The following is a 27156-nucleotide window of genomic DNA, read 5'->3' as shown; positions in this document are numbered from 1 at the left end:
CCTTTCTTGATCCGTAACTCCTAACGTGGAACCTTGCAAGACGTAGCTATAATTCGGGTTCCTCTTACCCACATGCATCACTTTGCACTTGTCAACATTGAACTTCATCTGCCACTTGCACGCCCATTCTCCCAGTCCTCGCAAGGTCCTCCTGTAATCGTTCACATTCCTCCTGCGACTTGACGACCCTGAATAATTTGTGTCATCGGCGAATTTAATTACCTCACTAGTTATTCCCATCTCTAGGTCATTTATAAATACATTAAAAAGCAACGGACCCAGCACAGACCCCTGCGGGACCCCACTAACTACCCTCCTCCACTGAGAATACTGGCCACACAATCCTACTCTCTGCTTCCTATCTTTCAACCAGTTCTTAATCCATAATAGTACCCTACCTCCGATTCCATGACTCTGCAATTTCTTCAGGAGTCTTCGTGCGGCACTTTGTCAAACGCCTTCTGAAAATCCAGATATACAATATCAACCGGCTCCCCATTGTCCACATGTTTGCTTACCCCCTCAAAAAATGCATTAGATTGGTGAGGCAAGACTTCCCTTCACTAAATCCGTGCTGACTTTGTCTCATCAGTCCATGTTTTTGTATATGCTCTGCAATTTATTCTTAATAATAGCCTCCACCATCTTGCCCGGCACCGACGTCAGACTCACCGGTCTATAATTTCCCGGATCTCCTCTGGAACCCTTCTTAAAAATCGGAGTAGTAAACATTGGCTACCCTCCAGTCTTCCGGTATTACACTCGATTTTAGGGACAGATTGCATATTTCTAACAGTAGCTGCCGCAAGTTCATTTTTAGTTCTATTAATACTCTGGGATGAATACCATCAGGTCCCGGTGAGTTACTACTCTTCAGCTTGCTGAACTGACCCAGTACATCCTCCAAGGTTACAGAGAATTTGTTTAGTTTCTCCGACTCCCCCGCTTCAAATATTCTTTCCGGCACCGGTGTCCCCCCAAATCCTCCTCGGTGAAGACCGAAGCAAAGGAATTCATTTAATTTCTCCGCTACGGCTTTGTCCTCCTTGTCGCCCCTTTAACACCATTTTCGTCCAGCGGCCCAACCGACTCTTTGGCCGGTTTCCTGCTTTAATGTATCTAAAAAATTTTTTACTATGTATTTTTGCTTCCAACGCTAATTTCTTCTCAAAGTCCTTTTTTGCCCTCCTTATCTCCGCTTTGCATTTGGCTTGGCATTCCTTATGATCTATCCTGTTACTTTCAGTTGTTCTCTTCTCCACTTTCTGAAGGATTGTTTTTTGGCTCTAATGATTTCCTTTATCTTACTGTTTAGCCACGCCGGCTGACGTTTAGTCTTTTTTCCCTTTTTTCTAATACGTGGAATATATTTGTCCTGAACCTCCAGGATGGTGTTTTTAAACAGCATCCACGCCTGATGCAAGTTTTTTACTCTGCGAGCTGCTCCTTTCAGTCTTTTTTTCACCATTTTTCTCATTTTGTCGTAATCACCTTTTCTATAGTTAAACGCTAGCGTACTTGATTTCCTAGTTTCACTTCCTTCAATGCCAATATCAAAACCGATCATATTATGATCACTGTTATCAAGCGGCCCTCGTATCGTTACCCCCTGTACTAGATCATGAGCACCACTAAGGACTAAGTCTAGTATTTTTCCTTCTCTTGTCGGCTCCTGAACTAGCTGTTCCATGAAGCTGTCCTTGATTTCATCAAGAAATCTTATGTCCCTTGCGTGTACAGATGTTACATTAACCCAGTCTATATGCGGGTAATTGAAAGGGGAAGGGTTCATGGCAGGAAGGAGGAGTTGAAGGTTGAGAGCTAGGAAGGAGGAGGACGACAGTAGGGATGGTGAGGTGGTGGGGGACAGGGGTAGGTAGGGTATTGCAGTAGTGAGCAGGACGGAAGAGGACAGGGATGGGTAGTGAGATCGTGTGGTATACAGCGGTGGGAGGGGGAAAAGATTAGGGAGGGACAGGGCAAGAAATAGGATGTGAATGGGGGCCATGAGTAGTGACTGAGGTGTTCACAGAGCAGGTAGGTGGGCTGGGAGACAGGCAGGTGAGGGTGAGCAGTTGGGCAGGGGAGTGATGAGTTGGTAGGAAGATGGGCTGGGAGGCAGGCAGGTTTCAGGGTGGGTGGTAGTCAGTCAGTCAGGTGATTGGCTAGTAGGCAGGTTGAGTGGCAGGAGCAGGTGGATTGGGCAGCAGGCAGGCAGGAGCAGGTGAGTGCGGTGGAGAGCACAGCAGCAGTACTGGAACAAGCTGGAATGGTTTGAAGCAGGAGCTGGCGGACTAGAACAAGCTGAAGCAGACAGACTGGAACAAGCTGAAGCAGATGGACTGGAACAGGCTGAATCAGGCAGTCTAGAGCAAGCTGGCTGGAGCAGAAGGCCTGGAGTAAACAGGGAGAAGCTGGATCAGGCAGACTGGAACAAGCTGGAGCAGAATGACTGGAGCAAGCAGGGAGAAGCTGGATCAAGCGGACTGGAACAGGTTGGAGCAGATGGACTGGAACAAGCAGGAAGAAGCTGGATCAGGCAGACTGGAGCAAGCAGGATGGACTGGAGCAAGCAGGGAGAGCAGGATCGGGCGGACTGGAACACGCTGGATCAGGCGGACTGGAACAAGCAGGAAGAAGCTGGATCAGGCGGACTGGAGCACGCAGGAAGAAGCTGTATCAGGCGGACTGGAGCCGCAGGAAGAAGCTGGATCAGGCGGACTGGAACAAGCAGGAAGAAGCTGGATCTGGCGGAGTGGAGCACGCAGGAAGAAGCTGGATCAGGCGGACTGGAGCAAGCAGGAAGAAGCTGGATCAGGCGGACTGGAGCAAGCAGGGAGAAGCCAGATCAGGCAGACTGGAGTAGTCGGGTTCCAAGCAAAGGTCAGGTCAGGCAGCGAGCAGAGAGTAGTCGGGTTCCAAGCAAGGGTCATGTCAGGTCAAGTAAGGCAGTAAGCAGTAGACAACGTCACCTAGTAGCCCAGGCAATTCTACCAAAGTAGAAGCCGAAGCAAAGTTTGTGGGGAAGGCTTGCTCCTTAAATAGCCCCCCCCCCCTTCAGAGAGACAAGCACAGCTGACAAGGGGCAGGAGTCAGGTGGCAAAGGAGAACCTGGTTGGCCAGCCAGCAAGAGGAGGCGGAGCTGGGATGAGAGCCGCCAATCCAGGCATTAAGAGGTGTGACCGAGTTCCCGGGCCCCGTTCCCGGAAGAGAACACTGCTCTAGGAGCGTCGCCGCTGCCAAGATGGCCGGTGCTCTAAACAGCAGCGGCGACCTGAACGGAGGCAAAGAGCCCTGCACCGGTGCCGCCACGCCGGGTCGGGGCAGGGAGGAAAACGCGGCACAGGAGCATCGGCCCAGCCAGCATGGCCGATGCTCGCCTTCACCGAGGCGGGTCTGAGAAGCGTGCAGGAGGCGAGGCGCGCACAGCAGGTGAGGAGCGCACCCATAAACACCAAGCAAACCCTTGCTCCAACCACGTGTACGCCCCCCTCATAGTTATGCGCTAACCAGCTTATAATCAAAAGTAATCGCCGGCTATTTCCCAACACAAATCGGGATATGGCCGGCGATTTCGCAAAAGCGGCGAAAAGCGTATAATCGAAAGCTACATTTGTGATAGCTTTGCCGCTTTCCCTTCACCTTGCCGGCGAAAGTTGAAAGGGGCGTGTTGGCGGCGAAGCGAAGGCGGGACATGGGCAGGCTTGGGCGTGGCTACCAGATGGCCGGCTTTCGCGGATAATGGAAAAATAAAACCCGGCGATAAGCAGTATTTCGCCGGGTTTACTTGGTCCTTTTATTTTCACGACCAAGCCTGAAAAAGGTGCCCCAACTGACCAGATGACCACTGGAGGGAATGGGGGATGACCTCCCCTTACTCCCCCAGTGGTTGCCAACCCCCTCCCACACTAAAATTATTAAAATACAAACCTTTTTTGCCAGCCTGTATGCCAGCCTCAAATGTCATACCCAGCACCCTGACAGCAGTATGCAGGTCCCTGGAACAGTTGTTGTTGGTTGCAGTGGACTGCAGAAAGGCAGAGCCAGGCCCATTCCCCCCCCCCCCACCTGTTCCACTTGTGGTGGGTAATGTTGAGCCCTCCCAAACCCCTCAAACCCACTGTACCCACTGTAGGTGCCCCCTTCAGCCCTTAGGGCTAGGGTAATGGTGCACACAAGGGAAGGGTGCTATGCACCTGGAAGCTAATTGGTTGTTTATAAAAGATGTTTGAAGTGCCCCCTAGGGTGCCCAGTTGGGTGTCCTGGCATGTGAGGAGGACCATTGCACTACAAATGCTGGCTCTTCCCACGGCCAAATGCCTTGGATTTCGCCGGGTTTGAGATCACCGGCAGTTTTTTCCATTATCGCGGAAAAAGAAAACTGGCGATCTCAAACCCGGCAAAATCCAAGGCATTTCGCCGGCCCACAACCGTATTATCGAAAAAAAAGATGGCCGGCCATCTTTTTTGAAAATATAGTTCCGGCCAGCTGTTGCGCTGCCGCCGCCGCCAAAATAGATCTCCGGCGACGTTCGATTATTCCCCTCCACGTGATCTAGGTGCACTGTTTATACAACAGCTCCTAGCACTTATACGCATGACTGCTAATTATTGGTGCCAATCATACATGTAAGCGCTACTATTCTATAAACTGGGTGTGATATTACTGCCTATGCCAGCTTATAGAATTGCCTTTTATGATCGAAAGAGAGTCTCAAACCAGATTATGATCTTTATTCCAATGCAAAGAAAACAAATTGTTTTATTGTGTACTGTGTTGACATTGGAAGTAATATACTATGCCGTACTTTGTAGTGTTGTTTGAATATTTTTACTGCTGTAATTGTCTATTGCTTATGTTTGACTTGTTCTTGCTGTACACCACCTTGAGTGAATTCCTTCAAAAAGGCAGTAAATAAATCCAAATAAATCACAGTAGCCACTTGACATGATCTTTATCCAACTCAAAAAAAAACCCCGAAGTATTCAGACTATCCAACAATGCCAATGATTCTTCAAGATGATCTTCCATTGACTCCCTAGACTGGGGTGGCACTACTTAATATGACCTTGTCACCAAAAGCAAATGATCCATAGTTAAACCCGATATCTCTCTGTCATATACTTTTTAACCATGCCCTTTGGGGATACACCAGACTGTCTTGGAGACCTCTCTCCACTTGCCTCTGCTTTTGCTCACTTAAATATTTATGTCTAGGGACACCACTGATAAACCATTAGTCAGAATCAAGAAAGCAGTAGTGCACAGGCTGATGTCTCATGATTAGTTAAATCTACCCTGGAAGTCTTATCTCCAACAGGTGATCCAGGTAACTCATCTTTCCTAAGACAGTCACTATGGAGAGGAAATACATGATAATATTCAGGCTGTATAGAAAATGACTACAAATCATCCAGCAAAAATCACAAGAATCATAGTAAATGACGGCAGATAAAGACCTACATGGTCCATCTAGTCTGCCCAATAGTCACATTCATTACTAATTCATGAACAAACCAACAATTGAAAAAATATTACTAACAGCATAAGTACATAACATAAGTACATAAGTAATGCCATACTGGGAAAAGACCAAAGGCCCATCAAGCCCAGCATCCTGTCCCTGACAGCGGCCAATCCAGGTCAAGGGCACCTGGCAGCTTCCCAAACATACAAATATTCTATACATGTTATTCCCGAATTTACTGACTACATTCAACTTTAAAATGTCCTCCCCTCTCTCACTGAGAAATAGAGCCACCCACACTGGAGTGGCAATACATAATAAAAACTCTGTCACCAATGCAATGATCCACAGTTTAACTCAATCCGCCTGATATTCAGCACTATTTTGCCAGCCAGGAATAGCTCCTGGCTGGTTGCTAAGCGCTAATATTCAGCACAAGATAGCTGTCTATCTTGACTGAATATTATCACTTACCCCCAGATTCTATACAGCATGCCTAGAGATCAGTGCTGAAATTGGTGCAGATTCTATAACAATGCACTTAACAAGCTAATGAATGCAGATAACAATACTTAAGCAATAACGAGCACTAATTAGCACTGATTAGAATTTATGCACACAACTTGATAAGCATATTCTGTAACAAAGGGCGCTGAACTTCTAATGCATGCAGGCAAAATGGAGCATGGTTATGGGTGGAGAAATGGGTGTTTTGTGGGCATTCCGAAAGTTACGTGTGTAGTTATAGAATATGGCCCAGTGCGCCTAAATCTAAGTGCTGGGATTTACACCACATTTTTGTTGGTGTAAATGGATGCACATAGTTTTAGGCACTGAGATATCAACTAAGCTTATTCTATAATTGGTGCCTAAATGTAGGCGCCAATTATAGAATAGGTTTAGTGGGTTCTAATTTCAGTGCCAATTTTTTTTTAATGCTTAACCAGCTATGTGCATAGTGGCCAAAATACCCCCCTGGAAATTCAATGAAGGTCACCAGATACAGCCTGGCATTGAAATTTCTGGGTTCACTGTTGACCACAGGCGGCAGCCTGGTTAACTCCTGAGGTCTGAATATTGTCCCTAACGTCTGTCACATACTTTTTAACCATGCCCTTTGGGACACATTAGACTGTCTCTGAAACCTCCCTCCATATCTAACTTGCCTTTCCTCTTGCTCAATTAAATATTTATGTCTAGAGACACCACTGATAAACTATAGGGCAGAAACAAGAAAGTAGTAATGCACAGGCTGACTCCTGAATGTCTCATGATTAGTTAATGTTTTCTACCTTGGGAGTCTTATCTCCAACAGGTGGTCCAGGTAACTGCCATCTTTCCTAAAATGGTCACTGTGAAGAAGAAATACATGATGATATTCAGACTGTACAGAAGTGACTGCAAATCTTCCAGCAAAATCACCAGAATCATTCAGTTCATAGTAATACAGTAAATGATGACAGACAAAGACCTGCATGGTCCATCCAGTCTGCCCAATAGTCACATTCATTACTAATTCATGAACAACTAACAATCCAACAGTATTACTAACTAACAACATTTTGCATGCTAAATACAACTTTAAGATGTCTTCCCCTCTCCCACTGAGAAACAGAGCACCCATTCTCATAGCATACAATATGAATGTGGTATAAAATATGCATACTTCATGATATATCCTTGCCATTTTCGGGACACAAAATGTAGAATACTGCCTTGCACTGGCCACAGGTGGTTAGTGACTCTGATGTTTGGGGAGGCTAAAATGGGGCGGGGTTAGGGCTAGTTAAAATCCAGGAAAGTTAAAATCCTTTGGGAGGCGGAGTGACACCTTTGTCAGCAGTAAATGGACAGAGAAGGCGTTTTTGAATACAGGAGGGAAGAATCCCTTCACTGTGTCACTCTGGTGGTTGACTTTAGGCAGTGGTAAAAGCAGCAGGAAAGTAGTACAGTGTGGGACCAGGTCCATAGATGCGCCATGGCTAGTCTTGCCAGTTCCGCCTTCCCCCGACATAAACTTCCTGTGTTGCAGGGGTGGGACCGGTAGAACTAGGAGCTGCGCGTGCAGGAAAATGGTCACACATTGTGCTTCTTTCCTGTGCAGAGTTGAAAAACAGTGATTCTGGCAGCAGTGGCAATAGAGAGAAAGGAAGGTTGTGGTTGGGGAGGCTTAGCTGACCATTGGAAGGATTGGCTGTATCAGACCACTAGGAGCAAAGGGTTCCAGTGGTGATCCGGGAAATTATAGACCAGTGAGCCTAGGCAAAATGGTAGAGACTATTATAAAGAACAAAATTACACCCGGTTCACCTTTATCTACGTGCTTATTAACATTATTTATAAATGATCTAGAGATGGGAATAACTAGTGAAGTCATTAAATTTGCTGATGACACAAAGTTATTCAAATTTGTTAAATCTCAAGAGGATTGTGAAAAATTGCAAGAGGACCTTACAAGATTGGGAGACCGGCCATCCAAATGGCAGATAATGTTTAATATGAGCAAGTACAAAGTGTTCACACAAGGTAATCTTGCAAGACTGGAGAGCTGTGCATCTACATAGCAGAAAAAAATTTAGAGGCCTTTTTACTAAGATGCAGTGAAATCTGAGCTTAGTGCATACTAACGTGGGACTTTCCCATTCGCTAAGCCACTTACTGCAGCATTAAAATCAGGCATTTTCTTGTTTCTTTTTAAGTGTTCCCATGTTAACCTAGGATTTTCCAGTTAGCATGTGGTAATCCTAATTCGCTATCTAGAAAATGTGGGAATACTCACTCTCTGCTCATGACACACCTCCTCAATAATATTTAAAAATAATAATGAATGTGCACATTGCACACTATAACAGGGAAGCTACCAGAAAATGTTTTAACACATTTTGCAGTAAGCCTTTTCTCATAGTAACTGAGCGTTAGGGCTTAATGCCCTTTAGTAAAAGAGCCCTTCCTTGAAGGTGGGCAACTGCAAAGTGATGCACACAGGGGAAAATCTCAACTGCAAGTACAAAATGCTGGGTTCCATTTTAGGAAACAATATTCATGTCACTCTGAGCAATATCCTGAAATCATATGTAGCAGCAGTAAGAAAACAAATAGAATGTTAGAACTTAGAGGCAGATGCACTAAACGTTTTTCATCGTTAAATGAGCCCTCAGGGAAGAATTTCCTATCCTTTCCATGCACTTAAGCCTATTTTCCGACGACAGTAGCAGCTAACGAAAACGGAATGGAGATGAGCAATTAGTGTGAAAACCCCATTGAAACGACATGCACTAACCTTTTCCGATTGCCTTTACGCAGGAAAAAGGCAGGAAAACTAACGAGAGGTCTGGACCTCTCGTTAGGACAGCTCTGTGCCAGGAAAAAGTGTTAATTGAAAAAATAAACAAACTTTGAGCCAATCCCAGCGCATTAGCAGAGCTAAAAGCGCTGTGATTGGTCCAAAGGACCTCAGAAAACACATAAAAAAATAAAAATAAAAAAAGGATCGGGAGGGGGCAAGGGCGCTCATCAGGAGCGTCCTGTACGGACGGCCTTGCCCCCCCCCGCTGCTCCCCACTTTCCGCCGCTCCCCCCACCCCGAAAAAGCAAACTTCTAGAAGCCCCTGCCCCCCTCCCTTCCTCAGTACTCTCTGTCACCTGTGCTCCGCCTCCCGACATCCTCCGTCCGTGCCCCGCCCCCTTTTGGGGTCGTCGCCGCCATTCCCCTCCTCCATCGGGCCCCCCTTCCTCTTACCGGGCCCGTGCAGCGCCTCTCTCCTCTGTCCGAAGGCGCTGCACGGGCAAGAAGAACGCTGAATCAGCTGATGCCTGCCTTCGCGATGGCGCGTCTTTCTCCTCCTGGGCCCGCCCCTGTCTCACGTCAGTAACCTACGTAGGTTACTGACGTCAGACAGGGGCGGGCCCAGGAGGAGAAAGACGCGCCATCGTGAAGGCAGGCATCAGCTGATTCAGCGTTCTTCTTGCCCGTGCAGCGCCTTCGGACAGAGGAGAGAGGCGCTGCACGGGCCCGGTAAGAGGAAGGGGGGCCCGATGGAGGAGGGGAATGGCGGCGACGACCCCAAAAGGGGGCGGGGCACGGACGGAGGATGTCGGGAGGCGGAGCACAGGTGACTGAGGAAGGGAGGGGGGCAGGGTCTTCTAGAAGTTTGCTTTTTCGGGGTGGGGGGAGCGGCGGAAAGTGGGGAGGGGGCAGGGGCTGCTAGAATTTTGCTTTTTCGGGGTGGGGGAGCGGCGGAAAGTGGGGAGCAGCGGGTGGGGGGGCAAGGCCGTCTGTACAGGACGCTCCTGATGAGCGCCCTTGCCCCCTCCCGACCCTTTTTTTTTATTTTTGTTTTTATTTGGGAGCCATGTGCTTGCGATTTGACTGTGTTGTGACTGTTTGTGGCATGCGCAGAGCAGCTAACATAACGCTTGGCTGCTCTGCGCATGATTTGGGGGCCGATTAACGATGTGTATTGTGATTCTTTGATACATTGTACGTTTCACTACCGATCTCAGCATGTGTGACTTTTTTTTTTGGTGCATTTTTCGTTATTTTAAAATCGTTAGGGACTTTAACGATTTAGATTTTTTTACGTTTGGTTGCTGCATCTGCCTCATAGTGAAGTCTGATATACAAGCTAGGCAGAACGTAGTCACACAAAACGCAGAGTCATGGATTTCAAACATACTGACTTTGGCAAAATGGAAAAGTACTTGAAGAGGAACTTGCAGGCTGGGAGATAAGGGAAGTAGAAAAATGTGAACTAAACTGAAAAAGGCTTTTAAAAAAAGGGCAACGGATCTTTACATAAGGAAAGTAAATAAAAGCAAGTGGAAAAGGAAACTGATTTTGCTTTCCAAAGAACTGGTTGAAAAAATAAGAGCAAAATAGATAGCATTCACAAAAAAAAACAGAACATCATGAGAAGAACATCAGACAAAGCTGAAAGAGAGCAAAGAAATAAATCAGGTTGGCAAAAGCATGTACAGAAGAAAAAAAATGGCTAAGAATGTAAAGCACGGTGACAAGATTATTTTTCAGGTATATTGGACAAAAGAGGAAGGCCAGAGATGGAATTGCAAGACTCAAAATTGTGTAGAGTGATAAGGAAAAAGTAAACATACTCAACAAATATTTCTGTTGGCTGTTCACAGAAAACAATCCTAAAGAAAGTTTACAAATGATTGACAACGGTACATATAGGAAGAAAGTGTTTAGGAACAACTTACAAAACTGAACGTGGACAAAGCCATGAGCCTGGATAAGGTACGTTCTAGGATATTGAGAGACTTCTGAGAGGTTCTTGCAGGTTCTCTAAAGGATGTATTTAACAAATCCTTGAGATGGGGAGGTTCCATGGGATCTGAGAAGGGCTGATGTGGTCCCTCTTCATAAAAGTAGTGGGAAACTACAGGCCGGTAAACCTTGCCTCAGTGGTGGGAAAAGTCATGGAGATGCTGCTGAAGGAAAGGATAGTGAACTTTCTGGAATCCAACAGATTGCAAGATCCAAAGCATTATAGCTGTAGCAAAGGAAGACAGTGCCAAATAAATCTAATTGATTTCTTTGACTGGGTGATCAGAGAATTAGATCAAGGGCATGCATTGAATATGATCTGCATAGATTTTGAAATCATTTCAGCAAAGCCTTTGTTACTATTCCTCACAGGAGCCATAAGTAAACAGAGTGCCCTGGGGATGGGTCCCAAGTGGCAAATTGCTTCAGAATTGGTTGACCGATAAGACGACAGAGGGTAATGGTAAATAGAATTCATTTGGAAGAAAAAGAGGCGATTAGTGGTATGCCTTAGGGATCTGTCCTGAGACCAATTCTATTCAATGCCTTTGGGAGCAATATTGCTGAAGGGTTAAGAGGCAGATGACGCAAAGGTTTGCAATAGAGTGGACATCAGAAGTTATCAAAACTATAGTAGAAGCATGGGTCAAAGCTTGGCAGTTAAGCTTTAATACAAATAAATACAGAGTGATGCATTTTGGATGCAGAAATCCAAAGAAGCATTTTTATAATATACTACTGCATTCCACAAAACAAAAAGGACATGTTCCCACATACCAACTTTCTCTTTTGATCTACACACAGGAAAAAAAAAGATTTTAAATGCTCCCAGTTTTCAACATAAGATTAAAAAAAACCCATTTGTACTTAAAAATAAAAACTATGAATGTTGAGCACCTGATTCTTATAACATGTCGTCTGTTATCTGTTTTGGTGGCCCTTTACTAGGTGAAAAAAATCTCAGCACCTGCTAGGGTGTCCCTAAACCAGCCCTTCCTTTAAAAAAAAAACCCCGAAACCTTTATTTATGCAAATAGCAAATTGGCCACCAGCTGAGAAAAAAGAACTGCACAACAAAACACACTAAATTGCACAAATACAGTATAATATATGAGCAATAAGTGACCAACAGAAGTCCCATGCTCTCTGGTTGTGCCTGATCCAGAAGCATGCATAACAGTTAACCAGAAACTGTAAAATTTGTAAGTAAAACATCCAAGACCCCCCACCATATATCCAGACATACCACATACACCCCTACCCACCCCCTGAAATAAATATTTTCCCTTTCCTGTTTCCCCTTCTCCTTTGAGACATAGGTTGAGGTTCCCACAACATATACAGTCTAACACAGTAAGAGGCCAGATGATCCAGAAGAAATAGTAGACAAAACCACATCATCCTTGGACAAAAGGTTCAGCAAGTAAGTCCAAAGTCTTTTTTTGGGATGGAGCATCACATCCTCCATGACAGGTCAAATGGCAAAATTCAAACTGTGCCACATGGTGCCCTTGATGGAGCCAGCTAAGGAAAGGTGGTGGCTCTTCTTTGATCTAATATTGCAAAAGAATCTTGTGTACAGTAAAGACCCCACACATAACTATCCTTTTTATTCCTTGTGGCTATCCATTCCTGCCCCTCCCAATTGCCCATAACAATAAATCATATGTCCACTCAATTCATCCTTCCACCACCTGGCCCAAGAGAACCTGAACCCACAGTAATAACTCATGCAAACAGGGACAATCCAAAAATGTATGCACCTAGGTACCCATACCCACCTTGCAACACAAACACGTGTCATCAGTCCAAAGTTGCATTTGGTGGCCATATTCCCTAGTAAGATATGCCCTATACAAGATCTTAAATAAGGTTTCTTGTAGAGAAGCACCAGCCAGCAGTTTATTCCCAGTGACCCACAATTTAGACAATTCTAGCTCAGTATGGAAGGCTGCCTGTTCAGATGACCAAACCTTAGCCAGTGAGTCCAAAAGCGTGTTTGGTCATCCATTCTGCCCATCCCTGTACCAAATGGTTAATACAGACTGAACAACCCCTCCAGAGAAACTGCAGGACAATACTCTGGGGCCTATAGCCAGTCCTTCCTAATGACTCAATTATTACAATTTAGAACAACTATAATCAAAGAAAGGTTATGCTGTTATGATAGTTCCTCTGTGTACATCCATATTCTGCACAAGCTGGCATGTTTCTAAATATAGCAATGAACAACAAGAATATGGATGCAACAGCTGATAGTTTGTTTTGGGTGTACCAATATGGTAGCTGTGCAGGAGAGAGACGGCTTCAGCCTTGTTGTGTCAGGCCGTCTCCTGTCTTATTAAACCTCCTTGAAAAATACTTACACATATTTTCTCTCTTCAGGAATCTCCTCCCTCTTCTCTATAGCACTGGTTGTCATGGAGAAGAGAAACGTTATACATTTTTTGACAGCCTGTTCTAGTCATACATATACATCATCATCAAAAACTGACAGAGAGAATCTCATAGACCAAATGCCAGTCTGATTAACACAAAAATTATATTCCATTAAAATCCAGTTTATAAATGGGTTATATATAGGAAATGTAGGTGTAAATTCCAGACCCAGGTTCTGGTCTTTGTATCAGCAAAAACAATTAACTGCCAGAGATTCTGGAGAGGAAGTCCCAGACTTTGTTAAAGATGAATACCACTACCAAGGATTAATCTGCAGTGGTTAGGAGAAAGGCAAAATTTAATTGGGAAAACCTCTAACAACTGCAAGGAAAGGCCTGAGGTGCCTTAGCTTCAAACCCTCCCCATGTCATAAATAGCAGTGATGGGTTTCTAATTTGGCTGTATAGTCAGATAATAATAATAATAATATTTATTCTTATATTCCACATGTTCCAGAAGAAATTAGTTCAACTCAGATTACAATGAATAAGATTTTAATTATTGAGATTTGTTTATTTATAGGGATTTATTAAATGCCTTTATGAACAGATTCAATCAAGGCGATGTACAGTAGGTACAGTTTAACATCAAACTTATGATTTTGTTAACAGCATAATAATAGTAAAATGTGCAAGTATAGACAGAGACAGAATGAAAGAGGAAAACTTGAAAGCAGCAAATTGAGACCTAATAAGATACCGGGTACATCCTGGGAATACAATAATGAGTATCTAAAAGTAAATATCACTACATGTATCTTGCATTCAGTATAAAAGATATACAGTAATCATACAAATCTTTAAAAATTCACTAAAAAATCTTTTAAAACATTTTCTAAAAGTTTTGTAATCAGTGATCAACCATAAATTGTAAGGAAGAAAGTGAGCTAGTATAAAATAAAAAATGTAAACAACAATCAACCCTTCGCCCCCTTTAATAAAGCCAAGCCAACTTGTCAGTATTGCTGCACCAGCAGCCTCTAGCACAGCTTTGTAAAAGGTGGAGTAAGCAAACAGATCAGCTTTCATACTGAGTGGAGGAGTCAAGTAATGGTTAGTGCAGCAGGTTATAGACTTGGGGAACTGGGTTCAATTGCTGCTGATGCCTGTCTGCAGTGGGTTGAGATTCTGGGCACCCAGGTTCAGTTCCTTCTGCAGCTCTGTGTGACCCTGAGCAAGCCACTTTGGGGGGTCTTTTACTAAAGCTTAGCTCGAGTTATCTGCAGCAGGGCCCATTTTATTCCTATGGACCCTGCTGCAGATAACTCAAGCTAAGCAAGACCCCCTTAGCCCCCCCATTGCTCCAGATACAATATATAACTTCTCCATTGCTCCAGGTAACTGAACTGAGCAACAGTGACCATCAAACGGTTTGGTTTGATATGACGGCTGTAGTGGAGGGCGGCCACTCAAAACTCAAAGTCCTGGATTTCAAGCGTGCTGACTTTACTAAAATGGGGGAATACCTGAGGAAGGAGATGATGGGCTGGGAGGAAGTACAAGAAGTGGAAGGACAGTGGTCAAGGCTGAAAGAAGCTATAAATAAGGCCACGAACCTTTATGTAAGGAAAGTAAATAAAAGCAAGAGAAAAAGGAAACCGATATGGTTCTCCAAACAAGTGGCTGAGAAAATAAAGGCTAAAGAGTTGACGTTCCAGAAATACACAAAAACTCAAGAACAGGAACACGGGGAGGAATACCGGATGAAACTGAAAGAAGCCAAGAGAGAGATACGTCTGGCGAAAGCACAAGCGGAAGAACAAATGGCTAGAAATGTAAGGAGGGGTGACAAAACTTTCTTCAGGTATATTAGTGAAAGGAGAATGACTAAAAAGGGAATTGTGAGACTAAACGTTACTGCGAACTGCTATGTAGATAGTGATGAAGAAAAAGCAAATTTGCTAAATAGATACTTCTGTTTTCACAGAAGAAAATCCTGGAGCAGGACCGCGATGGACTAGAAAAAGTACAAATGAAAATGGAGCGGATACAGCATCATTTACAGAAGAGAGTGTGTATGAACAACTTGTAAAGCTAAAGGTGGACAAAGCCATGGGACCGGATGGGGATCCACCCCAGGATATTGAGGGAGCTCAGAGAGGTTCTGGTGGGTCCTCTTAAAGATTTGTTTAATAAATCCTTAGAGACGGGAGAGGTTCCGAGGGATTGGAGAACGGTGGAGGTGGTCCCTCTTCACAAAAGTGGTGATAGGGAAGAAGCTGGAAACTACAGGCCGGTAAGCCTCACTTCGGTTATTGGAAAAGTAATGGAAGCGATGCTGAAGGAAAGGATTGTGAATTTCCTGGAAGCCAATAAGTTGCAAGATCCGAGACAACATGGTTTTACCAAAGGGAAATCGTGCCAAACGAATCTCATTGAGTTCTTTGATTGGGTGACAGGAGAATTGAATCAGGGAAGAGCTATAGACGTAATCTACTTAGATTTCAGCAAAGCTTTTGACACGGTTCCCCACAGGAGGCTTTTAAATAAACTGGATTGGCTGGTGGAATTGTTGGAAATTAAAATTCAATGCCAAGAAATGCAAAGTGATGCACTTAGGGAATAGAAATCCACGGGAGACGTATGTGTTAGGCGGCGAGAGTCTGATAGCTACGGACAGGGAGAGGGATCTTGGGTGATAGTATCTGACGATTTGAAGGCGATGAAACAGTGTGACAAGGTGGTGGCTGTAGCTAGAAGATTGCTAGGCTGTATAGAGAGAGGTGTGATCAGCAGAAGAAAGGAAGTGTTGATGCCCCTGTATAAGTCATTGGTGAGGCCCCATCTGGAGTATTGTGTTCAGTTTTGGAGGCTGTACCTTGCGAAGGATGTAAAAAGAATCGAAGCGGTGCAAAGAAAAGCTACGAGAATGGTATGGGATTTGCATTACAAGACGTATGAGGAGAGACTTGCTGACCTGAACATGTATACCTTGGAAGAAAGGAGAAACAGGGGTGATACGATACAGATGTTCAAATATTTGAAAGGTATTAATCCACAAACGAACCTTTTCCGGAGATACGAAGGCGGTAGAACGAGAGGACATGAAATGAGATTGAAGGGGGGCAGACTCAAGAAAAATGTCAGGAAGTATTTTTTCACAGAGAGAGTGGTGGATGCTTGGAATGCCCTCCCGTGGGAGGTGGTGGAGATGAAAACGGTAACAGAATTCAATCATGCGTGGGATAAACATAAAGGAATCCTGTTCAGAAGAAATGGATCCTAAGGAGCTTAGCAGAGATTGGATAACAGAGCCGGTAGTGGGAGACGGGGCTGGTGGTTAGGAGGCGGGGATAGTGCCGGGCAGACTTGTACGGTCTGTGCCCTGAAAAAGACAGCTACAAATCAAGGTAAGGTATACACAAAAAAGTGGCACATTTCTTGGGCAGACTGGATGGACCGTGCAGGTCTTTTTCTGCCGTCATCTACTATGTTACTATGTTAACTGGACTATTGTAACAGTTTATACATAGGTTACAAAGATCTGAGCCTGAAAAACTACAAACCATCCAAAACACTGCTGCTCGCTTGATCTTTGGGTCCCCCTACTATCAAAGAGCCTCTCTCCTACTTCAAACACTTCATTGGCTCCCCATAAAGGAAAGAGTAAGCTTCTACATCCTACTGCTTGTCTACACAATCTTCCAGGTACTAACCCCATCTACATGATCTCATTGATCAACCTCCCACTCGGAAATGCCCTGATGTACACTGAAAATTACCTGTTACTCCATTTCCCAAACTTCCCTATATGATACCCGCAAACGAGCCTTCTCCGGTGTAGCCCCCACACTCAGGAATGCATTGCCAGAAAGGCTCCGCTTAACACAAGACTATCTCTACTTCAGGAAGCAGGCGAAAGCTTGGCTCTTCAACCAAGCCTTTAATGGAAGCAGTAACTAACTTGTTAGTCTCATTTACACACATAAGGATTGACTTGGGCTGCATATACTGCAGTGAGACATGTTTATCCACTCCTCCATGTGCAACTTTCTTCAAATCAGTCACCTTACTTTCTAATTCTTCCTACTTTCTTACCCATCTATATGTTACAACTTTGCCTTACCCTTCACTACCAATTATAATATTCTATTACGTATTGTGTTGACATTGCTAGTATACCATGTCATACTTTGTATTGTTTTCAAATATTTTTATTGCTGTAATTGCCTATTGCAACTGTACATCGCCATGAGTGAACTCTTTCAAAAAGGCGGTAAATAAATCCTAATAAATAAAAAATATATAACTTAGATTGTGAGCCCATTAGGGACAATGCAAAGTACTCACCTCAGGGATCACTTGCAGTATATCAAGTGCTGAAAATAAATACTTACTATTGAAATCTGCAGGAAAATGGCAGGGAAGGAGTCCAGCTGTTACCACTATAAGTATACCTAGAACAAATGTAAATATGAATCCAGTTACCTCCATATCCTCTCTCCTATCATAGCCCTACTTTGTCCTTGTCATAAGGCACTTCAGGTCCTTTCTCAGACTCCATGTACAGCATATTCACGTGAGACAGTCTTCTGAAAGAGATCCTAATGTGTGAAGCGATACGGGAATCTCTAAGAAAGCACACTAGCAATAACACTTAAGAGTTCCACTTCTTTATAGATTACAAGTAAAAAAGGCCCGTTTCTGACACAAATGAAGCGGGCGCTAGCAAGGTTTTCCTCGGAGTGTGTGTGAGAGTGACTGTGTGAGAGAGAGAGGGAGTGAATGTGCAAGTGTGTGTGTGTGTCTGTGAGAGAGAGAGTGTGTGTGTGAGCATGATAGTGTGTGCCGGGGCCCCCCTCCCTCCCAGTTCCAGGGTCCCCCCCCTCCCGCCCTCTGAGTTCCAGGGGTCCCCTCCCTCCGAGTTCCAGGGTTGTCGTCCCCCTCCCTCCCTCCCTCCGAGTTCCAGGGTCATCCCCTCCCTCCCTCCGAGTTCCAGGGTCGTCCCCTCCCTCCCCTGCATTATGCTCTCTCCCTTGCATTCATCCATATGCAGGCAACGTCCTCTGTGCCCTGCCCCCTCCATCCATCCATGTGCATCTCTCCCCTGCGCCCTCCACCTCCCTCCGAGTTCCAGGCCCCCTCCCATTTCCAGGGTCCCCCCTCCCTTTGTCCCTCCCTCCAAGTTCCAGGGTCCCATGGAACTGGGAGGGAGGGGAGACGGAGAACGTTGGAGGAGTGACGTCAGCAGGTGGTTACAATCCCAGTGACACACATTGGAACGTTGGAGGAGAATGTTTGAGGAGAACGTTGGAGGAGTGATGTCAGCAGGTGGTTACGATCCCAGTGAGACACATTGGAATGTTGGAGGAGCAAATTATTATATTAGATGGGTTTTTATTTATTGCTTTAGAAAACTAAGACAGTACTTCTCTCTTAATGCTGTCAATAGGCAGTAAAAGAAAAGCGCTGTCTCGTGAACCCCAGTAAAATGGACCCTGAAGCAGCGATGTGAAACTGGCCATCGTTGGTCCAAGGGGGATCCTAAAACTTCACTAAGAAGCTGGCTTTTGATAATGCTCTTCATGATAAGTGCACTGTTCTTTAAGAATGATTGTTTGCACTGTTTGAATTGAACTGAATACTTTTTGTTTGGTAAGTCTGCATTTATATGAAAGTTTTTTTTTGCCAGTGATGAAGCTGAGATCTTATAGATCGTTATGTAGCTCCTAAAATCTTGGGATTTGGAGGTTTTTGAGGCTTTTTCCTTCCATTTGATAACAATTTAAGGAGTAAGTGGATCTCTTTTTTGATTGTGGAATATTAGTATAAGTTTCTGATATAAGTATAAAGATAGCAGATGTAAATTTCAAAACCTGATATATTGCCATCACTACATTACGAATTAACAAATACAAATAAAACAAAAAAGGGAAAATACTATCATCAGTGGTGTACCAAGGGGGGGCGGTCCGCCCCGGGTGCACGCCGCTGGGGGGGGGGGGTGCCGCTGTCATGACTCTCGGGGCTTGATAATAAGAAGCCCCAATATCATGGAGCATAACCCTGGCGCAGCAATCACCTGAAGTCTCTATTATTTTGTAAAGTCTCTTTTATTAAATAAATCACAGATAATTTAATCACAGATAGATGTTCAGGATACAGAGACTTCTGAATCTGGAGGCTGTGGGAGGTGGAGATCTGAAGAGAGGTAGTTGTATTGCAGGGGGAGGGGAAAGTAGTTGAACAGGTAGAAATAGTCCAAAGCTGGGTGACTGCAATGTGCAATATCTCATTTGGAAGAAGATATTTACAGGGTAAAAAATCCAGGTTCGTTACAGGGAGTGCGAGGGCTTAGACGTTACAGGGATTTTCAGCAGGACAGAGCTGTCTGGAGCAAGATGGTGGTGGGCTCCATGCCCTGGCTATAATGGAGGAAGAAGCCCCACATGGCTGAAAGGACAAGGAAGTGGTGGGGCTTCATACAGGGAGGAGCAGACAGAGACCAATGGGGGACAGAGCCTGCTATCGGATAGCAAGGGGTAGTCCTAGAGATAGGAGGGAAAGGTCATACCTGGCTGACCTCTGATAGTAAGACTGAACAGGAAGACAAAAGATCCAAGCTTGGCAGAGGGAGAGGGAGAGAGAGAAGGTCTGAGCAGCCTCACAACCAGTGATAGCAGTTCTTACACAGCCAAACAAGTGTGGTTGCATTGCCTGTGAACTACATTACCCACAGTGCATTGCTCATATATCTTTACAATGAGAGACTGCAGCAGCGAAAGTTCTTAGAAATGAGAATAACAGTAAAGACATTACTCACATTTTAGGATCACGTTATGAACTAGTGCAAGGCTGTCAGGGAACAGAACACTCCTCGCCTGATATCGGTGGATATCATCATCATTATCACAATTTATTAAATCAATCGCATGCAAGGTCCATTATTAACAGTCAGGTTGTCCATCGGCTGTCGTGACACCAAGCTTGAATGGACAGTCACAAACTCTGGAACAGCGTGAGTCCTTGGCCTATTGTCGTCAGACAGCAGCAAGAGGCAAACCTCCCAGGCAGGACTGGACTGACGAGCTTGGCTTGGCTGGAACAGGTTTCAGAATACTCGAACGAGCTTGGCAGGAACGGGGTCCAGGACTTTCAACGAGCTGGGTAGGCACAGGGTCTGAAATGAGAGACAGACAACAACAACACAAGAGAGAGAGAGAGAGCCTTCGAGTCTCTGGTCTTCACAGGAGGTGGCAGATCACAGTGCTCGCGCCTCTTCATGTGGTACGAGGAGCACGACTTCAGCGATGGGTCTGCAGAAATTCTTCGCTATTCCTTGTTTCCCAGTTCTGACCTCGACCTTTCTGACGCTTCCATCTTCGCTAGGGATAGCTCTGGTAACCACCGCCAAGGGCCACTCGTTGCGTTGGGCCTGGTTGTCTTTGAGTAAGACAACATCGCCTTCGCGGATGTTGCCCTTGCTGATCTGCCATTTGCTGCGGGTCTGTAGGGTCGGGAGGTACTCTTGTCTCCAGCGGCTCCAGAAGGTATTGGCCAAACTCTGGACTTGTCTCCATTGCCGTCTGCATAGGTCTTTCTCATCGAAATCCCCAGGCGGGTTTGGTGGCACACCTGTCTTTTGCGTTAGAAGTGTGGCTGGGGCCAAGATCAAGGGCGACTCTGGATCTGAGGACACTGGGATCAGAGGTCTCGCATTGATGATAGCAGATACTTCTGCCAGAAGTGTGGTCAGCACCTCGTGGGTGAGGCGATTAGCCCCTGCTTCAGATAGCATAGAGTCGAGAATGCGACGAGCAATCCCGATCATGCGCTCCCAAACTCCTCCCATATGCGAAGCATGGGGGGGGGGTTGAATATCCACGTGCAGTGGTGATCGTTCAGGTACTTTTCGATAGCTGGTGCGTTGATCTTCTCTGAATGTATTTTCAGCTCTTTGCAGGCACTTATGAAGTTAGATCCACAATCAGAGCGAATCTGCTTGGCTGGGCCGCGGATTGAGAGGAACCTCCTGAGAGCGTTTATGAAGCTTGAAGTGTCCATCGACTCTATGACTTCGATGTGGACAGCGCGTATGCTCATGCACGTGAACAAAACGGCCCATCGTTTGCTGCTTGCACTTCCTCCTCTGGTTCGTCTCGAGACAACTGGCCAAGGTCCAAAGATATCCAGTCCCACATAGGTGAATGGTGGGTCAGTGCTCAGCCTTTCGGATGGCAGGTCTGCCATTCTTTGGTCTTGGTGTTTGCCTCGCAGTTTCCGGCACTTGACACATCTGTGGATGGTTGCAGTGATGCACTGCTTCGCTCCGACGATCCACACTCCTGCGGCCCTGATTGCTCCCTCGGTGAAGTGTCGACCTTGGTGCTTGACCTGCTCGTGGTAATGGCGCACGAGCAGGGTGGATACCGGGTGCCGGCCTGGGGTGATCAAAGGGTTCCTTTCGCTCTTGTCTATCTTGGCGTGGGTGAGGCGGCCGCCTACCCTTAGCAATCCATCCTCATCCTTGAAGGGATCTAGTTTCCAGAGGGGGCTGTCCTTTGGGATCGTCTTCCCTTTGCTGATGCACATGTACTCTGCAGCGTATGCTTCTTGTTGTACCCAACGTAAGACTACCTTCTCTGCCCGGACAAATTCTTCAACAGCCAAGGGCTTGGAACAGAGATGCCAGTGATGACACTTGCCTGTTCTTCTATCGGGGCTCTGCTGGAAAGAATGCTTGATGTGGATAAGGTGGGCTATGGCTCTTCTCAGCGTCACCCACCGTGAGAATCGGTTGAAGCGGTGCATTCCCGGGGTGTCCTTGGGTGAGACACTCGTGGCGAGGACCTTGACTGTCGGACGGACTTCGACATCATCTTCTGGGTTCACCAGTTCAAAGGAGTTTGTGGTAGTTGTAGTGGCGCTTTTTGGTTGCGTGAGGAATTTCGACCCTGTCAGCCAAGTCGTTCGCATCAGGTGAGTTGCTGGGACAGCCCTTGTGGCATGGTCCGCTGGGTTGTGGTCGGTTGGCACGTAATGCCATTGGTTAGGTCTGGTGGATTTTCGGATGCGTTCCACTCGGTTACTCACATATACATGGAATCTTCTGTTCTGGTTGTATATGTAGCCGAGTACGACCTTGCTGTCTGTGTAGAACTTGACTGAGTCTATGTGGGTATCCATCTCGCTTACAACCAATTCGGCTATTTCTACTGCTAGGACTGCTCCGCAAAGTTCTAAGCGTGGCACGGTCTGCCCACATTGCGGAGCTAGCTTTGATTTGCCGAAGATGAATCTCGTACGGATGGCCTCGCAAGCATCTATGGTCTTCAGGTACGCCACTGCAGCTATGGCTTTCTCCGAGGCATCAGAGAAGACGCAAACCTCCTTGTGGCGGGCGTTCGTGAGAGACACTGGGACACATGTCCGTGGGATGTGGAGTTCTTCAAGTGTCTTTAGGGAGTTTCGCCATGTGTTCCACTCTTGCCTTTTTCCTGGCGGCAATGGGGCATCCCATTCAGTTGAGCTTGAGGAGAGTTCGCGAAGCAGTGACCTCCCTTGGATGGTGACTGGTGCTACGAATCCTAGTGGGTCATACAGGCTATTCACCGTAGACAAGATGCCTCGTCGGGTGTACGGCTTCTCTTGCGTGCAGACTCGGAAGGTAAAGGTGTCTGTTTTTAGGTCCCAGCTTAGGCCGAGGCTGCGCTGTAGAGGAGGGGTGTCCACTCCTAGATCCAGATCCTTCAAGTTCGTAGCGTGGTCTGCTGGAGAGAACGCTCTCATCACATTGGCGCTATTGGATGCGATTTTGTGGAGTCTCAGATTAGCTCCCGCTAGCATCATCTGTGTCCTTTTCAGCAGGTCGATGGCTTCTGTTTCAGTGGGTAAGGACTTCAACCCGTCGTCCACGTAGAAGTCTCTCTCCACGAACTGCCTTGCATCAACGCCGTGTTCCTTCTCTCCTTCACGTGCTGTCCGTCTGAGCCCGTAGGCGGCCACTGCTGGTGATGGGCTGTTTCCGAAAACATGTACCCGCATTCTGTATTCCACCACGTCTCTGTTGATGTCGTCGTCATGGAACCACAGGAACCTTAAGTAATTCCTGTGGTCTTCGTGGACGGTGAAGCAGTAGAACATTTGCTGGATGTCAGCCATCACAGCAATGGGTTCCTTTCTGAAGCGGATTAAGATTCCCAGTAGGCTGTTGGTTAGGTCGGGCCCAGTGAGCAGCACGCTGTTCAGTGAAGTCCCTTGGAACTGGGCGCTAGAGTCGAACACAATTCGGATTTGTCGTGGCTTCTGTGGGTGGTATACCCCGAAGATAGGTAGGTACCAGCATTCCTCGTTATCTTTCAATGGTGGGGCGAGCTCCGCGTGGCCGTTGGTGAGCATGTTTTGCATGAAGGCTGTGAACTGTTGTCTCATCTCTGGTTTCCTCTTCAAGGTCCTTTGTAGCGAGGCGAGTCGGGAGAAGGCGTAACTCCTGTTGTTTGGGAGTCGGGCCCTGGGCTTACGGAATGGAAGGGGCGCTACCCAGCCGTTTGACTCGTCTTTCTCTAGGCCTTTGTCCATAATGTTCAGGAACTCTTTATCTTCTATAGAGAGTGCGAGTCTGTCATCGTCTTTAGTGGTCTGGAACACCGAGCTCCCCAGATGTTCTCCTAAACCTGCTGCGGAGCTGGTTTTACGGCGTGAGACGACGTTATGTTCTTTGTGTTCGTGAACCTCTTTGGTAGTCAGGTGATTGGCGCACGATTCAAATAGCATGGCGCGTCCACCTTCTAAGACACTGGTGGAGAGCGCACGGATGTTCGGTCTTATCGTCCGGTTGAGGCAGATGCCGCCCACTATGGTCCATCCCAGATCGAGACGGTGCGCGTAGGGAGCACCCCGTGGGCCTCTGCGTGATTCATGGATGTCCAGGAGTTCTGGTGCGTCACGACCCAGCAAAAGTAGGATCTCAGCGTCTGGATCCAAGGGTATGAGTTGGTTGGCTATAGGTCTCAGATGAGGGTGACTCCACGCGACCTCTGGTGTAGGAATCTCATCCTTGTCATCTGGTATCTGGTCACATTCCATTAGTGCAGGTAGTTTTGACTTGGTGCTTCCATCTATTGCTTCTATCGTGTAGCCGCTTGCTACTCTCCCCAACACTTGTGTGACTCCTGCGCACGTTTTAATGCTATATGAGGAGTAGCTCTGCTGGATTCCAAACAGGTCGTAAAACTCTGACCTTGCAAGAGATCGGTTGCTTTGCTCATCTATGATAACATACATTTTGACTGCCTTCTCCGGCCGTCCCTCGGGATACACTTTGGCCAGGCATATCTTGGTGCAGGATCTCCCTTCGCGGCCTTTACCGCATATTCTCGTGCACTTCGGCGTGGCTTGGAGTGCCTGTGGCCCTACCTCTCCCGTCTCCTCGCCGTGATTCGCTTCGGGGTTGGGATGTGGTTCGGCATCACCCGGGCGTGAAGTGTTGGTTTGCTGGCTACTGCCGCGTTCTGTGTACTTGCTAGGTGCTCTGCAGTCCTTGGCGATATGGTCTGAAGAAGCCCAGCACCTGTAGCAAAGTCTGTACCTTGTGAGCAGTTCTCTACGTTCCTCCCACGGTTTCCTTAAGAACTCTCGGCACTTTCTGAGTGGGTGGGGCATCCCATGTATAGGGCATGGTTCTTTGGGATCCTCTACGTTCTCTGTGGTGAGAGAGGGGTCAGCCGGTGTAGACGTTGCGGGCGACACTCCTGTCTTGTGCACAGATATGGGTCTTCGGCCTAGTTTGGCTGTTTTCCCTTCCAGGGATTGGCTTGATTCACATGGCTCAACCATGAACCATGGATCGTTTCTCCTTTTGGCTATGTCTCTTATGAATTTTGCGAAAATGTTGAAAGGAGGATATTTCCCCTGATTCTCTTCCTTGTAACGTGTGCCAACTACTGACCACTTCTCCCTTATGTCATATGGTAACTTCCCCAGGATACTCTTGGTGCCTCGAGGTGTGTCTAGCTGGCTGAGGTTTGGAAAGCTGTTCTCGGCCTTGACTGCTTCCAGCTCGTGAAGGAGGTTTCCCAACTCTTGCAGCTTGAGGTTGTCTCTGCCGGATACCGCTGGGAATCTGTCCAACCTATTGAACAATGAATTTTCTATGGCTTCTGAGCTGCCGTAATACTCCTCGAGTCTTCCCCACATCTCTTTTAACCCCTCAGATGGGTTATTCAAGTATGAATGCTTCAACTCCTCCACACGTGCGGCTGTTCCCTTTCCCAGCCAATGTAACATCATGTTCATCTCTTGCTTGGGTGTGAGTCTCATGTCCACGATAGCATCCTTGAAGTCTGATTTCCATGCTCTGTACCGCTCAGGACGGCCGTCGAACTGGGTAAGCCCTGAGCCCCCCAGATCCTTGCGTGCCAGATATCTCACTAGTTCATCTCTGGTTGAGGTTCTGGGCTGGTCACTCATAGCCATTGCGGGCTGGCTGGTCTCGGTCTCAGTGGGAATAGGTGCAGAATATGGCCACCCTGCCATTTCTTGTTTGTACGAAGTGCGTGTAGCTGGCGCTCTTCCGAGAGACGGTGACCCAGACTCTCCTTGCCTCTGGCTGCTGTATGGCACTGGGGCCCGTGGCTGGGGTGGGACATCCATTTCATCGGCTGCTCCCAGGGCATAAGCCAGCGGCGGTGCATCGAAGCTTGTACGAGTGTGTAAGCTGGTACGGTGAGGCTTGATTCCCTTGGTGTGCTGTACTTCCGTGTTTGAGGGCTCATCGAAATCGAGCCGTTCCGCTGTCCTGACAGGCAGTGGGGAGTGCGTTGACACGTAAGTTTAGGTTCTTAGAGCAGGGTCTTCAAACCCGAGGTGGTTGAGTCGCTCGACCTCATCATGCTGTTCCACAGCATCTTCGCGGGAGATAGCTCTCGCCTCCAGTTCGACCAATTCTCTATTTCGCCGGAGTGCTTCTATCATGATGTCTAGCTCAGATTTTTTACGAGCATCCTCGGCCTTTCTGTGTGCTTCCTCGGCCTTTCTGTGTGCTTCCTCAGCCTCTCTGTGTGCTTCCTCAGCCTCTAGCGCAACTCGTTTTAGCTTCAGGGTGGTTTCTTGTTGAATGAAGGCCTTCACTTGGGAGGTCACCTCGCTGATTTTCGATTGGTTGGAGTGATTTGTTGCGTGTGATCTGGAGGATCTTGAGCTTTTGGATGAATGTATGGAAGAGTGAGAATGCACGGAGATGCTGTCTTCTGGAGCTACAGAATGGTTGGAGCGATTTGTTGTAAGTGACCTGGAGGATCTTGAGCTTTTGGACGAATGTTTGGAAGATTGAGAGTGCACGGAGATGCTGTCTTGTGGTTCTGCAGTTGCATTTGTTGTTATCTCTTCGGCTTTGGCTACCTCTGTATAGCGCCCATGATCCGTGGTCTCTTGGAGTTCCTTTTCCACGAGACTCTGCTCCGTGTTCGTCTCCTCTAAGAACTGGCAATACTCTTCTGCCTTTTGCCGATAACGTGCATAGTTGGTTTTCATCGACGTCAGACGGGCGTCATTGTCCGCCCCTGTCTTTAAAGCGCGGCGTAAACTTTCTTCCACTTCTTTCCAGAGTCTGTTCAGTTTCCTGGCATAGCTTTCCTGTTTCACTTGATACGCTTCCAGGGCCTTTTGGGTTAACTTGCGAGCTCTTCTGCGCTGGAACCCTTGTTGGGACTGGAGGGAGAGGGTGTCTATCACATCCGCGTTGGCCTCTTTTGTGTCTGGCGCGGAGGACGCTTCCTCCGGTACAATTTGTGAGACATTGAAATCTGCCATCATGTACTGGTTTGCTTATCTGTCTTTATTAAGTGAAAAGTTAACTCTTGTGTGCAGGGGGGCTGGAGATGTAAGGATTACCCAGCACGAAGCAGTTTGTCTTTCAAGCTGTTGGATTCAACTGGATCCAGTTTCACGGTTATGTTACTGGGCAAAGGAGGAGGGAGGGGGGACTGGAGAGAGTAGCTCTGAGTCAGGGCTGTGGCTTCAAGCAGTA

The 27156-nt window shown here is 46.7% G+C and overlaps 1 protein-coding gene across 2 annotated transcripts in view; it reads right to left on the bottom strand.

The window, feature by feature from the left end:
- The window catches only part of LOC115473097 (histo-blood group ABO system transferase-like), an 81300-nt gene that overhangs the window by 37186 nt on the left and 16958 nt on the right, over window positions 1-27156 (bottom strand). Inside the window, exons 3-5 of one of the 2 annotated variants that reach the window (XM_030207749.1) lie at window positions 17528-17587; window positions 13119-13163; window positions 6761-6820 (exon numbers count right to left, since the gene is read on the bottom strand). In XM_030207749.1, the coding sequence (XP_030063609.1) occupies window positions 6761-6820; window positions 13119-13163; window positions 17528-17587 (165 nt within the window). The remainder of the gene's footprint in view (window positions 1-6760; window positions 6821-13118; window positions 13164-17527; window positions 17588-27156) is intronic. The other variant, XM_030207750.1, reaches the window with a different exon arrangement.

This window comes from Microcaecilia unicolor, chromosome 6 (genome assembly GCF_901765095.1).
Source record: "Microcaecilia unicolor chromosome 6, aMicUni1.1, whole genome shotgun sequence".
In the NCBI taxonomy this organism is placed as follows: Eukaryota; Metazoa; Chordata; class Amphibia; order Gymnophiona; family Siphonopidae; genus Microcaecilia; species Microcaecilia unicolor.
This window is presented reverse-complemented; position numbering and strand designations above follow the sequence as displayed.